Raw genomic sequence first — 17,463 nt, 5'->3', positions numbered from 1 at the left:
ACCTCAGATGTGTGTTCTAGTTCTAGCCATACTCAATCTTAACTCACATTTCAGTACTTACAGTCTACTGTAAAAAAATAATTTTGAAACACAACTAAACAAATGTTGACATTATTTGGAAAGTAGTGTTTCCATTTATTCATTATACATACAACTGGGTCTTAAATTTTTGGTACAAATAAATGCAAGCAAACATTTCTTTAATACATACAGTAATACAACTTTTTAAATAATAAAATTCAATAAATAATAGTAATTATATAGAATAACAGCAATGATAAATTATCTTGTTCACTCAGCCTTTATGACACAATAAATTTAAACTTTTAGAAAAGAAGAGCCAAGATAGTTTTTTTTTCCTCAAAATACTTTGTATACATTTAGTACAGAAAATATTCTGGTTGTCACAAAGCCAAGATGTCAAATAAAGCATTGGGCACAGCCTGAGACAATTTATAGACACGGAACAAAAATATAAGCATCTCTACCAAGCATGGAAAAAACAAAGTTCCAAGCCTCTAATGGAAAGAAAGAAAAACAAGCCTCAAATTATTTTTAACACATGAAACCGATATTTTATAATAGAAAAATGCTCAGGTGGACACTACAACACCACTGGAAGATTGGAAAAAAAAAAGTCAAATACTTGTGTTGAGTGCAAGTAATATAAAAGTGCACTACATGAGCACAATATTTGTATTTATACATTAAAAGTGAGTACATTTTCCCCTCAAGTTTATAAAGTTGGTAAAAATGTCTTACGTCAGCTGCAGGTGTCGTCATTTTATTAGCTGGAGAAATGTCATAGTTGGAAACAAAAAATACAGATAAATCATTCCCATAAATAATGGACATGTGGAATACATAGTTGCTGACTGAACTACAGCAGTAGATCTTAGATTGCTGGAACTTTGAGTCCCTACCCGTAACTTCTAGTATTAATAACTATGTATAAGTTATTCAAAATGACACAATGTAAATGTAATTAAAAATATGAATTATTGTTAATGACAAGAAGTGTAAATGAAACAAAGAATTAATAGATGATGGAAATGGAATAAACAAATTGAGGTAGCGTTAACATTGAATGTTGCATGAAGAATTATTTGCATAAATTTAATACACAATGTCAGCACGCTAAAATTTTTTGGATGAGCAAATTTTTTGTCCCCGAAGAGCAAAAATGCACTAAACACCAGCTTAACTGTTTTTCAAATAAATGGCTTTCATAATCACATAAGTTACTTTGTATTTACTTGTTTCACATTTATTGATGTGTAGTATTCTAGACATGTAATCAAATTTTTATAAATAAAGATCCCAGCAAATAAGTCTGAGATCTACGTCAGAGTGAACCATAAAAACACATTTTTTAAATTCTTATTTTTTAAGAAACAAAAAATTTTTTTTTTATTATTCTAACAAACATCAAATTTGTGAAACAATTCATGTGTTTGTTAAGGTTTTCATAATATTTAATAATACCATTTCACAAATATGGTTAGCTTAGAATACTTAGATGTCAATAGTGTATAATGACAAATATAGATCATTTTAAACTGCCACATCATTTAGGTATTACTGGTGCTTAGTACTTTACTGCTCTTAAGGGACTGAATGTAAACAAGTGCTCTTGATTGGTCATTGTCAGTCTCCCTGTTGGCCAAGTGTATAGTCTGTAAAGCCTTTGTGATGGTCAGATAAATACAATGGTCTAATAAGCCTGAATAATGGTCAGGTAAATACATTGGCCTGTAAAGGCTATCTGACTGTCATGGTCAGTCAAATACAATACAATGATTTGATAAGCGCTTGCAATGATCAGTCATATAAAATACAATGGTTTGATAAGCATTTGATGGTCAGTCAAATACGTTTTTTCTAGAATTACAATTGGTAGGGCCTGAGATATTCATATTACGACATCTAGTAACATATTGTTTGAATCTTTCACAAGGGAAGTAAAGGAAAGGGTATAGAAAAAGAAAAAGACAATAAAGGGACAGCACCAAAGAAGTGATGAACTCTGGTTGAATAAAATTTCTTTACATATATAAAATGTCCCTGAAGGAGCAAAAAAAAATTTTGTCCCTTGGTCTTGAAATAAATCTTTATCATCTGGATGTAGATAAAATACTTGTATAGTCTTTAACAGAAATAAAGGGACAGGATGAACGCCATGGTAACAAAACATGTCCCTGACAGAGTTTGCGTTCTTTCTGTGTGTATATCAACAGATCCCCAGAGATTTTTATAATCCATTTATAATCCAAATCTTTCATGAATTAAGAACATCAATTTTCTTTTTCCTTTATACACTAATTTCATGTTTTCGATAAATTGCGTAAACTTCAGATGGCCATCGTGGGCAAGCAAAAACGTATCTCTTGCTTTACTGAGGAAGTCTATGAAATCGGCATAGTGACGAGGGCTTATGTGCGACAGCTTGGAGTGACTGCTGTGAATGTAAGCAAGGATAGTTTGGTCCATCAACTGCTTAAGTGGCGCCTTGTCGTAGCTCAGTGATTTTAAAGTCCTGCGTTTACCATCTAGGCAGCCCATGCCAGGTGATGCAATCGTGCAACTGCGCAAGATGTCGGCCAGCACCGAGGCACACTCGACATTTTTCACAACAATCGGCACCATGCTGGCCAGTTCTGCTCGCCCCAACGAATGCGCCAGCGCACAAGCCCAGTGAATGTCCGCCACAGCTGGGTGGGAGTCGTGGTTGTATGGCACGTGTAAACCTTTCATGGCAAGCAGGGCTAGGCGGAATGCTTGAGATGGGTGTCCCCTGTGCTCCATGTATCTGGCGATGGCAAACAGCTGTCGAGAGTTAATGATGTGTGAGGCGGCTCCAACGACTATTTGATAAGCTGCTTCAAAAGCTCGACTGTCTTTTTCACACAGGTTGAGTGCGCACAGAGCACAGTTTTGTGGATCTCTTTTAGCACACTGTAAAGCTAAGGTTCTGGTACACTGGGCAAGCTCTTCTTGCTGGGAATATGTGGCGTTCAGCTGCATCATGGTGGCAGGGGACATCACCGTCATGGCAACAGTACCTACAAAAAATATTTGTAATCAACATCAAAGACAACATATAATGTTCAGATGTAAATTTTATTTCTTTTTTAATGAAGCCTTATTCTAAAACTAAAAAACTTGTAATGATACATTTATAAAGTGAAAAAAAAAACAGCACAGTATTTCATACATTTTGTATTCAGAATAATAAAAACCCAACTAAACTAAGCAAAAAACAAAGAAGAAAACCCATAAGCTTTGGGCTGGGCGAGTCACAAAAACCTGACATGGATGGGCTAACAAAACTGAATCTGTAAACTAAACAGTGGTTACAGTTAGAAGGGTATTTGCTTTACCACAGGTTGATTCAACTCACTTGAAGCTTCCACAGGTGCAAAGTATAGGTACCAGGACTGCATTATGGACAGTAGAGCATCAACACCCACTTCTGTTGCACAGGTAACAATCCACCTGACCATCTCACGCCTTCTCCAATTCAGTGTCATTAGAGTCATTCTCATCACCTACAAACAATGCAGTGACACTAAAAAAAATTTCATGCCAAATAAATACTTTCATTGCATTTTAATGGAATGAAAAACAAAAAAAATATTTTTTTGAAGTACCATTTACTTTGGAAAATACAAGTGCACTTTTGTGGTTACTTGAAGGTACAGGGTTACTGCAAAGCTGGGCACATTAAACTAGCAGAAATAATTGAATATTAGTTTGAACTGTAATGATATATTCTACATTTAAATAAAATTATAAGGTGTTATATCCGTATCATAAAAAGCCCATCGCTAATGAGAGTATTCTTAAGTTGGTTACCTGCAACCCAAGTTCAAAAGCAGCTTTCAATGCTGGAATGTATTTTGGGCCATCTGAAGGAGTTGCAATCTTAAAAGTATCCTGAGCCAGTCGGAAGAGTTGAGATGAACTATGAATGTGTCTCTGAGCGCAATCAAGAACAGACTGGAGGCGGTGGACATCATCTGAAAAAAATTAGGCAGTGTTAAGATATATAAACTAAGGAATGGGAAACTAAGTGCTGGGTTTAAAATTGTTTAGAATGGAAGTCCTATATTCCATAGTAATGGACAAGTGACATGAAAGTAGGTATTATAAAGTATTTTTGAGAGTAGTGTCTAGTATGAGTTAATGTCATTTGTGGTTGTCTGTGAGACAAAATGTGTGGTGCCCAAAGCTTATTTTTAAATATGTTTGGAAGATTTTAGACTCCTTCGACCGTGCACATATCAACTACTAGATCCTCAGTGAGGCGACAATAGTGTTCCACAACACTGTATTAACCTCACACCTCTCACAATGTACACGAATAATGGAACACACATATGGCTTTGTTGTCTACTAGACCATTGGATGACTGTGCATTGAAAATCCAAGCACAAAGCCTGGGCCATGTTGAGAAGAGCCAGATGTTGCCCATGTATCATCCCCCCCCCCCCCCCCCCCCCCTCTACACACAGCTGATCAAACCGAGGGAAAGGAAATGGAACACATCAATAACCATGACACATATTTGACATATTTTGTACAGCTATTATAATATACAAATAATAGTTATAAACAAATTATATTTCTACAGATAAGTCTTTGATTCTAACATAAAAAATAAACAGTAACAAACTTTTAGCAGCCTCCAGCAAAGTTGTAGCAAGCAGACACTGCTGTGATTCAACATGAGACAAAATAAACCATCTTGGGAATCTAGTCAACATGTTAGCATTGTTGACACTGTCGTCAAAATCTTCTCGGTTTTCTAAGATTGGTAACCTACAATAAAGAAGCATGTTATTTACATTATCAACATTATTGAATTGAAGGTGCAATTAGTAGATGAATATGGATGAGGGTTCTATTTCTTATTACTTCTATTTTAAAGTTTGAAGTAAAATTACCTATATTAGTTGACATTTGAGTTGCAAGTAATTTAAAATAATCATCTTTTAGTTGTAGTTTTTGCAATGCATGGGTTACATATAAAAAGTGTCGAAAAGGAAATACTAACCTCATTGCTCGCAGTCCAACCCTATAGGCCAAATCCTCATCCCTGCCGATCAACTTGAGAAAGAGAAAGTGGGCAAAAATGTGCATGGGAAAAGTCTCGGGGTGGATGTTTATACCAAGTCCACTCCATGACCCACCTGCAAATAGACATGTACTAATCAACAGCTGCGAGGCCAAGGGAGCTACATTTATGGCTGCCAATGTTGTCCCAATGCTTGCATAATGCACTCATCAAGATAAATGTACAGAACCAGCAAATTCAATGAAAGTGCTTTAACAATGTATGGATTTATTTACAACCTAGATGAGACTAGTTCTCACATACAACCTTACTGTTTGAGAACCTAGATGAGGGTGACTATCCATCTCACTAACAGCTACAAATACCCTACACAAAAAAATCCCCAACTTTCAAACTACATCACAGACTAACACACTTTATTTATTATGTTAACAAATTCTTTCACAACACAAACACTTTAAACACACTACACCCACTTCCAAATGTTCATATTAAACCATCACCAATCACACAGCATTATTAGATTTTGTTTATACACAGCTGTTTAAAAAAAAAAAAAAAAAAAGAAATGCTAAAAAATTTTACAAGCTATCGACCAACCTTCCAACAGTAAATTTGTGGTTCTCTGAAGCACTTGAAATAACGTAGAATCTAGTTCAATGGTGTTAAGTTTTGCCAGGAGTCTCTCTTCTTGTTTACAGGCCTTCTCTTGTGAATGAAGACCAGATGGCATGATGCGCTGCTGGCCTATTCCTGTGGACAAAAAACATGTTCAATTTTAACTTTCATCAGCAACAAGAAGTTTTAAGATAATTAAAGTTAATATCTCATAAAGTAGCAGCAATGGTAAAATGAGATATAAGGCTAAGATATGTATGTGAAAGATGTTTAGACCTATTAAAGCAACTTCATAGGCCAGGGTGAGGTATGTCTGGTTATGTTCCGCTGCACCAGGAATGTTCACATGCTGGAACCGTCTGCGACTTTCATTTGTTGTCTCACTGTTTAAATGGCGACTGAAAAACTCTGAAGAAAAATTTTAAAAACTGTTATGTCTACACTAAAAAAAAAATAACAGACAACTGCATTTATTGCAACTGGATAAATTAAAGACAGTTGAGAACAATTTTCTAATTTTATTTAATCTTATTCAATTAGTTAATGCTGATATAAAAACATGTCAATCAAATTATGTGTGCTCAACTGATGTGGTACTTTGTGTAAGCGTCCCCCCTCTCTGCATAATAGAGGCAAATGAGACTATTCGATGTACAGTATGCAAAACTAATAAGAAGAAACTTTTAAAGAATTACACCTTTCTATACCTTCTATGAATAAAAGCAAGATAAAAAAGTTTTTTAAGTTTGCAAATTCCAAATGTTGTGGTAGACTCACCCTGAGATAAATCATCTGCAACCAGGCAGGCCTCACACAAGGTGTCAAACAACACTCCCATAGGATCTAAAGGATGCCCGATCCAGCCGACTGCATTGTAAGGTGGGTGGCGTCTGCCACATGGGTGTGAACAGCAGGGACACAAGGCTCCGGTCACTTCTGCATAATGAAATATCTTCTCGTAAGGAACATGAGACTTATGTTGTAAGGAACATGAGACTTATATTGTAAGGAACATGAGACTTTTATATTGTAAGGAACATGAGACTTTTATATTGTAAGGAACATGAGACATATTGTAAGGAACATTAGACTTATATTGTAAGGAACATGACTTATATTGTAAGGAACATCAGACTTTTATATTGTAAGGAACATCAGACTTTTATATTGTAAGGAACATAAGACTTTTATATTGTAAGGAACATGAGACTTTTATATTGTAAGGAACATGAGACTTTTATATTGTAAGGAACATGAGACATATTGTAAGGAACATTAGACTTATATTGTAAGGAACATGACTTATATTGTAAGGAACATCAGACTTTTATATTGTAAGGAACATCAGACTTTTATATTGTAAGGAACATAAGACTTTTATATTGTAAGGAACATGAGACTTTTATATTGTAAGGAACATGAGACTTTTATATTGTAAGGAACATGAGACTTTTATATTGTAAGGAACATGAGACTTTTATATTGTAAGGAACATGAGACTTTTATATTGTAAGGAACATGAGACTTTTATATTGTAAGGAACATGAGACATATTGTAAGGAACATGAGACATATTGTAAGGAACATGACTTATATTGTAAGGAACATGAGACTTTTATATTGTAAGGAACATGAGACTTTTATATTGTAAGGAACATGAGACTTTTATATTGTAAGGAACATGAGACTTTTATATTGTAAGGAACATGAGACTTTTATATTGTAAGGAACATGAGACTTTTATATTGTAAGGAACATGAGACATATTGTAAGGAACATTAGACTTATATTGTAAGGAACATGACTTATATTGTAAGGAACATCAGACTTTTATATTGTAAGGAACATGAGACTTTTATATTGTAAGGAACATGAGACTTTTATATTGTAAGGAACATGAGACTTTTATATTGTAAGGAACATGAGACTTTTATATTGTAAGGAACATGAGACTTTTATATTGTAAGGAACATTAGACTTATATTGTAAGGAACATGACTTATATTGTAAGGAACATCAGACTTCTATATTGTAAGGAACATGAGACTTTTATATTGTAAGGAACATAAGACTTTTATATTGTAAGGAACATGAGACTTTTATATTGTAAGGAACATGAGACTTTTATATTGTAAGGAACATAACTTATATTGTAAGGAACATCACTTTTATATTGTAAGGAACATCAGACTTTTATATTGTAAGGAACATGAGACTTTTATAGTGTAAGGAACATGAGACTTTTATATTGTAAGGAACATGAGACTTTTATATTGTAAGGAACATGAGACTTTTATATTGTAAGTAAAATGAGACTGTTATATTGTAAAGAACATGAGACTTTTATATTGTAAGGAACATGAGACTTTTATAAATGGGAGATGAAAGTAGGACATTAAAATAATGGAAAGATAATGGAAACACTGATTGTCTGCAGTCTCTGGGTAGGAAAAGGGCGGGGATATGAGGGGGTGAAGAAAGTACTTATATAAATGTCAGTACACACTAGCATCTGACAAAATGTCAATGCAGAGATTCTTTGTGACTTTAACAGGACATATGTGCTCAAATCGACGCCAATAGCAAGCTTATTTAGTTTACTTTGTATAATTACTGAAAATTAAGTGTTAAAGTATGATTTATAAAAATAAAAATATAATGAACTTACTTGAAGTACTATCATGAACCCAAGATTCTCTATTGGCAACAACATCTGCTTTCATAGTTCTAACTATAGCAACAGCCAATCTTAAAGCCTCTTTTGTGTAGCCATGAGAGCGAAGTGCATCAACTCTTGCACATGCAGTAGGTATGTATTCTGAAGGATCAAATCACATTTTAAGTAGACAATATAAAAATATATAAAATAAAACTTCTAGGGTACTTGTGAAAAACAGTGCTCAGGGTTCGTACTGCTTTTTGAAAATGAAATTCCAGACTTTTTCCAGACATTTTCCAGACTTTTTTGGAAAAATTCCAGACTTTAGACAGATAATGTGTTAGCGAATAATTTTTTAAAATGATGCACTATTTGTACTGTCATTATAATTACTTATACTAAATTGATATTTATTTTAGGCAATTGAGCTATATTCATAGTGAACTTTCTCTAGCCACATTGACAAAAAAACATTTTTTCTAAGTTTGCCTACACCACCCTACCTAAAATTTTAACAATTAAAATAATTGATTAAAATGATGCAACTATTTTGTTTCCAACATTAGACTTATGTAATCTGTTCCTGATCTAATTGCTTATGTTTTCAATTAAACTATCATTAAAATGGTATTGCATAATAGTGAGAGTTAATTACTATAATAATGTATTAATTTAGGTCTGCTCTTGTTAAGTAGCCTAAATAAATATAGGCTACTTGTAAAAAAAATGTGGAGCAAAAAAAAAAAATCATTCACTGTTTGTGCTTATAGTAATAGCTGAGAAACGGGTCTGCAATAAAAAAAAAGTTGCCGGTATCCTTCTTCCCCCCCCCCCCAGGTATCCTTCTCCCCCCTTCCCCCCACAGACACGACACGGCGAAGGGGTCACTGTGAGGTCATAGTAGTCTACACTACAGTATGCCTGTTTAATACGTCATAACATGAACTGTGCTGTGACTTATACTCCCTCCCCCACCCAACGTACCAAGCATTACCAATTACGCACTTGGGGTCACGGTGAGTTCACACAAGGGACCGATGTTACAAGGAGGGGCAGGGTAGTCTAACTTTAATCGTCAGCGTTTGCAAAGATTTCAAAAACAGTTTAATGGAAAGTGAATTAAAATTAAAGGGGTCATCCATTTATGACGTGCACATGGAGGGGGGAAGGGGTCGGAAGATTTTGTGATCATATTCTAAAACAAACATAAAACTTGCATCTTGCGAGTAGAAAGTAAAATTAAGACGACTGTGCTGGTGTTTTAAAAACCATCACAGCGTGTAAGTAAAACACGGTAGGCCTATTTATATCTGCCCTAACATTATTGCGAGAGCGTGTCGTCACACTTTATAAAACCCTCCTCCCGACTTTACGGAGAGTGACGTCATTTATGGACGACTCTTAAATAAAAATAGTACCTCTTTGTTAAGCTGAAGCAAACAGAAATACAGGTATGAACTCAAGGAGGCCTTGCGACTTATTAATCTTATAAATGTTAATATTAATCCATAGTAAGTGAGCGCGTGTGGACAGAGAGCGGGGGAGTGGGGAAGGGGGGGGGGGGTCTAAAATCCGAAAAAAATGTTGTAAGTCATAAATGAATGACGCCTGACAGACTGATAAATTAGATCTAAACTACCACTCACACATCTCCCCCATAACTTTTTGTTATGACTGCCTGCATGCAAACTCAAACGATGAAAAAATAGCGGGTAAAATCGAGAGCCTAACAATTCTGAGGGCGATCATTCTTTTATTAAACGACAACTGTAAGTACTTGTAACACATTCACATGGTCAGTCGTGCCACAAAATAGCTCTTCCCTCCCTTCCCCTCTTTTCCCAATGACGTAGTAACTGAGCATTTTTTCTGTGAACCAGCGAAAAAACGTCACACACAGTGTAAACCCGCGCGATAGCGCGGGGAAAAAAATTGGAGTAAATTTACTTAAAAATAGCAATTTTTTAAGTTGGAAAATATGGACTACGAAGTTTTGTTTCTAAAACTAGATTCCAGACATTTTCCAGACTTTTAAAAAATCCTGCCCAAAAACTAGCGATTTTCCAGACTTTTTAAAGTCTTAAATTCACTTTTTGAAATTCAAGACTTTTTCCAGACTTTCCAGACTGCGTACGAACCCTGAGTGCTGAAATTTCAAACTAGCCCATACTGTTTAAATTAATTGAGCAATTATTGTTTGGAATGAAATATTAGATTATATTTAAATTATCAATTTATGATCAATTTTTAGTACAAAAAAAAAAAAATCAAAACATAATACTATTAATAACAGTTAATACCTATGCCTTATACACAGATTTTCAACAGACTGGGTATTTTAACATTTCTATTACTACAGTACAGGGTAGACCAGAGTACCCAGAGCTATATTAAGAAAATAAGCCAATCATACTTCTTTTATTTAGCTTAGACTTGAGTTAAATATAATAGTTTAAAAAATAATAATTTTCACCCAATGTTACCTTTCCAGAGTGGGAGTCCTTGGCTATCAAAACTTTCATTCAATGTTGGACTAGCACTCCAATACATGTCAGATGCAATCAGTTTTTGAAGGTGCGGATCATTCCATCTCAACTCACTGGCTTCTAGTGCATTATGGAGAACTGTCCTTTGGTTACTCTCACTGGATGTGCTGGAAGAACCTGCAATGTTTGAAGTAATTGATGCTGGTGAAGTGCAATGGTAAAAGATATTAGTGTAAATTAAATCAAGATTTATGTATTAGGCCTAATTATTATAAAATGACATGGGTAAGCTCTTGAATTCCATTTTTTTCATAATATTTATACAATTACATATTAGTTGAATAATTTAGACAGTTCTTGAGAATTTTATTGAAAATTTAAAATATTCATGCTATATTTTTAAGAACAAAACTGTGTGGGAAAAAAAAAATCAATTGCACCTCTAAAACGCCCTCTACTGTTGAAATCAGAACCAAGTTCACCATCTTCTAAAGGACAAGCTGGACACTGGACCCACTGTTTCAGTAAAGATTGCCACTGGGATCTCTCATTGTTTGTGCTTTGAGGATTTAGAACAACAGACACCCACAAGGCTCCTGAAAAATCAGATTGTAGTGTTATTGATTTCATAACATGCATCAAATAAACAAGTCACAAAGATTGACTATGGGAGGTACACACATACACAAAATGTAGTGACTGACGAGACATTTTACAAACACAAGCTTAACATTACATGTTGTGTTAAAACTCCAAAGGAAGACATCCTCACACACACACAGCACAAGCAAATAATAAATGTACACCAACTATAAATTTCAAGAATTACAAGTGAAAGCTTATTGTTAAATTTTATGTTACTATGAAATCATAGTAAAAATGAGGTTGAGAGCAGCAATGTTGATATCAAAATGGTAGCGTATGAATAACACACTGTTATAGATTAAGTCAGATGCACCCACCTAGCTCATCCCAGAACTGGCTACATTTATCAGTGAATGCTTGACCCTGAGTTCTCCAGACACACAGTTGAGGATCTGCCAAAAACTGCTCCGTCATTAAAGTTAACATACGTGCACCATTGGAGTCTCTTGCCCTCAGCATTTCACGAACCTGAGTTCAAATTAAAATATTGTTAATAAGAATATAAATAATTACTGAAAAAAACTCATGGAAACTAATTAATAAAGTTACTGATTATAAAACTTTTTAATAATTGGTAACACTAATCAACATTTAATTCAACAAGTTTAGCTTTAACTATCAAGTTAAATCAGCAGATCTATATTATATCTTTAACCAAGTTGTGAAACCAACAAAACCAACTAAACACAGACCTTGGCAAACATTGAATGAAGCTGAGTAGAGGGACCTGTGTAGCCACCCTGAGATAGAAATGTTCTGACTTGCTCTCTCACTTGATCCTCATCTAAATGCCAGGAGTTGTCATCGTCTACTGAAGCACCAGCTGTGGGATCTGGGGCACCTAGACACAGAGAATACACCATTAACAAACTTATCAGAGACACAATAAGCATATAAGAGTAGGCTGTGTATAAAATGTTGTGACATAAACACACTTCACTAGGGAGGAATTTTTAATACATTATTAATAACAGTTTCTTTGGTGAATAGCTAACTTGATGAAAAATAAATAATGTTGAAGCTTAAGTTAAAACTAGTGGTAACCAAAATTTCTTCAGACAAACTCAACTGCCCTGTTTACCATCAAGTCTATGAGGGTAGGTACTAGATTCCTCATTCAAATTATAAGTAAAATATAAGAGGTCCATTAAGCAGATCAATTTTTTTTTTTAAAATGAGCTGTTACCTGGCAACAAATTGATTTCTGACTCTGCTTGTAAAATTTGGTCGGCTATCTTCTGTGCTGTAGGTAAGACATCTGAATGGTGCTCTGTGATCAGATACTGGGCAAATTTCTGGAGCTGCTCCCTTGACATTTGCAAAAGTGTTTCTGAAATGTTGTTACATACATAATGGGTTGTATTGGCCAATGTACCAACTGTGGGTAGCATGAAATACTTACTACAGTGGGTATGGTTTCCTTCTTACTAGTAGTAGCAAAAGCAAAACTAATGGACAGGAGCAAACTTTAACCCCTTAAATAATGTTATGTAAACTTGATCTTTGTATTAGTTTTTAAAAAAATGTGGAATTTGAAATTTAAAAAAAAAAAAAGATTTTTAAAATACAGCAATTAAAAATAAATATGAGTCATGACTGAAGGAAGAAAAAGTTACCTGATATTGGAACACGCAGCTGAACGGCCTTGGCCTTTCGAATTCGGTAGAGTGAAAGCGCCACCACATGCTGACACCAAAAAATATCTCTGTTGCCACAACTGCATTGTACAGAAGTGATCTTGCACCTAGGTGAAAAAGTCATTGGAAAATGTAAACAAGCATCACCAGACCCTCAACTGGAAGTTAATTTAAAATCTTAAAAGATGAAAGTAAACTATTTAATAGAAGTGGTTAAAACACTAAATAAATTGTTGATAGATATATTTAATTTAAATCATTTAACTATTGAGTGCAAGAGTTCACAAATAAAAGGAAATAGAAATTAAAATATAGGTTAAATAAAAAATGTAATTACCGATCAAAACTAATAGAGACTTTAAAAATTTTCTCAGGTTGTGTCAGAAGAGGATTGCTTGGTTCTGTCACTGAGCCACTCAGATGAAATCCTTAATAAGAAAGAAAAAAACTACTGGATTAATCATGTTTAAATATTTGGGCTATTTCTTTTTTGTGTACTGGTATGTTGTAACAAGCATTTGAAATACTTAAAAATAAAGATTGTAAAATAATAATAGTAATGCACAATGATGCCAGATAAGAATAATTAAAGCAAAAAAATTAATGTGATGAAATTATATCACTTTTATTGTACTAGTGTGGATGAAAGGCACTTCTATGTTTGAAGATTGCACCAGTTTCCCCAAAAGTTTTTTGTGTGTAATTTTGTTTTAGGATTATGGTTAGGCTGTAGATTCTAGGCAAAATACTTAAATAGAAGATCTCGGTCAGAGCAGTGATAACCCTAAACTGTGTTTCTGATTTGCTTAACTGCAACAACACGAATAATCCATACAATAATTATAACCTTTTATCCTAAAACTTGATGCCCCCCACAAACTGTCCTTAAACAATGTGGTATTGCACTTTAAGTTTACCAATTTGTTTTCTTTGGTAAATTAAAAACTGGCTGATTCATTTAAATGAAGTTTAAGCTAGATCAAGTTGAATTATTTTTAAATTATTATCACAATTTGATAATACAAAGCAGGTTGGCATGGTAAAGCCCATGGTTGCTAAGTCAAATAGCCCAGAGTTCGAGCCTCTGGGCAGCTCAGGCTCAATAGCTTGGGACAGCAATCCATCTAGGAGAGAAACTTGTCTAGTAATTTGTGGTTGGACACAGGCTGTAGAAGCATATCCAGAAAGAAAAGCAGGCTGAAAACTGAATCAATGGCCTACATATCACAAAACTAGTTGACACATAATTCTTAATTCATTTGTGTTGAAGGAAATAACTTAACATTACAATAAAGAACGAAGAAGATAAAGCAACAAAGCAAAGCAACCCAATAATCAATAAACTAATTGATCTATTATTCTATTTTAAATATTAAATTATTAGTTAGGCACATTAGGAAATACTATTCTAGAATCTAGGTAGATCTAGATCTAGATCTACTGCACGCATTCCAGTTTCTATTTAATAATGCAATCTAGATTCTAGATCTAGATCTAGATCTAGATTAGATTCTAGATGTCTTAAAATGTCCTGTGAATGTTTGTTATTTGTTATTGATTCATTCAATGTGTCACTGCGACGGACACTACTGATTTTTTTGTTAGTTTAGTAACAGTTATTGATTAGCTTAAACAGGACGACATACCTATTTGAAGAACATTTGCTACTGCACCATTTTCGAGAAGGCGAACGCCTTGGTGAAATGGAAGCTTCTGGTTTTCTGAATGTTCTTTAGCACAATTTGCATAGGACGAATACATGTAAATATCCCGTTCATTGCGAGGAAATGACCAAAACACGATTTTACTCTGGACGGGCTCTGGTATTCGATCATACTGCTGTTCTATACGTTGAAACGGAATATTTTCTGCTACAATTTTTGCAGCGATATCTAAGAGGCTGTCTACTTGCTTCAGTTGTTTTCGACTGGGGCCCCCAGATTGGCCTTCAATTCTAAAACTAAGTGAACGAGATGGGCAGTGTCTCTTTGCAGCCGCCATGAGAATCCATCCAATTCTTCACTTCCCACTACCCAGGAGATTTCCTTAACATGCGCAAAGGACTAGATAAAGATTAAAATAAAAAATAATAATAAATCAATATGCGCATGCGCAGTGATCAAAATAGGAAGTAATACATGTTCAAGGCCTCAGGAATTCCCCTGCGGGATATCCTAGGGAAATGAATGAAATTAGCAAAAGGCCAGGAATCTGTATATTTTATTTTCAACTCACTACTCTCCACCAACAATCTTTGCAAAAATAATCGAAATCGACACTCCCACTAGAAGAGAAATGCGAATGCTTTGTTAACATTAACTAACAGGATGAGCACGTTGAATGTTGAATGAATCAACCCAACCTAACGAATTATAACGGAAGTTGTTGAGTGGTATTTGCGTAAGGCCTGGGATTATTAAAAAAAAAAAAGCAAGTCTATTAATAAAGCAAAACAAACTGACCTAAAACAGGATCTAGACTCTAGATCTAGAAACTAGATGAAGATCAGATATAGATCTATCTAGATTGTAGACTAGATCTAGATTCTAGAATCTAAAATAAATGATGTCTGAAAGCGTTTTAGTTTTTTTTTGTAAAAAAAAACGTATGGTTTTTAAAACCCTCTGTTCTTTACTGAGTAAATAAAGGAGATTCATTTGGATTTGGTTATTTTCTTATCAAACAAGCCATTGTTAAAATGTTAACAGAACAGCACTTTAAAATTAATGAGCTGTAAAAACAGTAGTAGAGATCTACATCTATTGATCTAGACAACGTACAGCGAGCCTATCTAATTCTCACATAGGGCCCAATAGATTTATTCGATCACAAAAGCCTTAAAACACAGGCCTACGGCGTGTAAGGTATTCAATTATTTTCTTTGTTTCGTATTTAAAAAGTGAGGTAAATAGTAGTGTAGCGATATCGACGGCACATGAAATTACACCTTTACCGTGCAGCGTAGGCCTGTTGCTATATAGCCTGGCATAGAGAATTGTTATATGGGTCTGTTAACTGTCAAACAGCGATATTAAACGTTACAAGAGAAACACTGTCGTGGGACTCCGCAATGTGGCAGAGAGGGGGGGGGGGGGGAGGCGAACGTAAGCGGGGGTGGTGTGGAGAGGGGGTGTCATATTGAGTGTCCATAATATCTATCGACTTCCATAGTATTACAACTCTTTCGATAAATAGTTCTGTATAAGGGGCTATCCATAAACACTGACGCTTTTTATCTAATAATCCTCCCCATTGTCACACATCGTCACAAAAAGCCAGACTCCCCCTCCCTAAAATGACGTCACACATCATCATACAATCTTCCCTGAATTCGCATTAAAAAAATTAAAAACGGCGATCGATTTGATGAGAAGCCTTTCTTTTAACCAGTTACAATTTACAAAAAAAAAAAAAAAAAAAAAAAAAAAACAACACATTTTTAAAAACGCAACATAACGGCTTAAAGTAAGTTTCTAACTTAAGTTTTGAAATGCAAAACTTTTCGACACACTTCCTGAACGTCACACATCGTCACAAAATTACGACCCCCCCCCTACCCTTGGGAGTGTTACACCATTTATTGACGATCCCTACAAATTAATTGACGAACTTTAAAAAAAAATTATTCACCTTTTGAAAACTACATTTTCCTCTTATTTTAAACAATATACCTTGACAAGATTCTCATTAGCCCCCCCCCCCCCCCCCCCCCACCCAGCTCACAAAGTTCCCACACAAATTTTAAGGGAAAAAACGTCAATAGGACAACTGAGTGGGTCTCGTAGCCCAGGGGTCTCCAAACTACGGCCCGCGGGCCGGATGCGGCCCGCAAAGTCCTCTTATCCGGCCCGCGGAGATCCTTTTTGTCCACGGAAAAAATGTCTGTTAGAGGTGGCTGAGGAACTTTGCCCAGAAAATTCAAAACAATTTGAAAATGTAGCTTTGGGTGCAAATACCATTGCCCACCGTGTTGCAGATATTGGTGAAAACAACGTCACTCAAATAGCGAAAAATGTAAGCACGTTTCACTATTTTTTAATTGCAATGGATGAGTCGCTGGACAGCTGTTCCACCTCTCAGCTGCTTGTGTTCATTAGAGGTGTGATTGAAGACATGAACATAACACAAGAGCTGGCTTTCCTACATAATATGTATGGCACTGTTACCGGAGATGATATATTCAATGAGTTAAAGAAAACATTTGCTGATTATAACTTAGACTGGACTAACCTCAGTTACCTGACTGTTAATGGGGAAAAGTACATTAGTGGTATAAAGAATGAGACAAGCGAATGAGAAAAATATTCTACAACCAATGCTCATGCACTCTATTATTCATCA

General features: G+C 35.0%; 1 protein-coding gene across 1 annotated transcript; it reads right to left on the bottom strand.

The window, feature by feature from the left end:
- Positions 1-105: 105 nt before the first annotated feature.
- LOC131940447 (zinc finger SWIM domain-containing protein 5) lies at positions 106-15,161 on the bottom strand. The gene is made up of 17 exons (XM_059299077.1): positions 14,769-15,161; positions 13,460-13,550; positions 13,102-13,229; positions 12,672-12,815; positions 12,178-12,326; positions 11,803-11,953; positions 11,281-11,436; positions 10,838-11,017; positions 8,364-8,513; positions 6,473-6,631; positions 5,972-6,103; positions 5,678-5,830; positions 5,057-5,192; positions 4,676-4,821; positions 3,856-4,019; positions 3,401-3,548; positions 106-3,062 (listed from the first exon to the last, which is right to left on the bottom strand). The coding sequence occupies exons 1-17, from the start codon at positions 15,121-15,123 to the stop codon at positions 2,263-2,265; spliced, it is 3,342 nt and encodes a 1,113-aa protein (XP_059155060.1). The 5' UTR covers positions 15,124-15,161; the 3' UTR covers positions 106-2,262.
- Positions 15,162-17,463: the final 2,302 nt, after the last annotated feature.

This window comes from Physella acuta, unplaced genomic scaffold, assembly GCF_028476545.2.
Source record: "Physella acuta isolate Inbredline_101_S28 unplaced genomic scaffold, ASM2847654v3 ptg000317l, whole genome shotgun sequence".
Lineage (NCBI taxonomy): Eukaryota > Metazoa > Mollusca > Gastropoda > Physidae > Physella > Physella acuta.
Note: the sequence above shows the minus strand (reverse complement) of the source record. Positions and strands in the feature narration are given on the sequence as shown.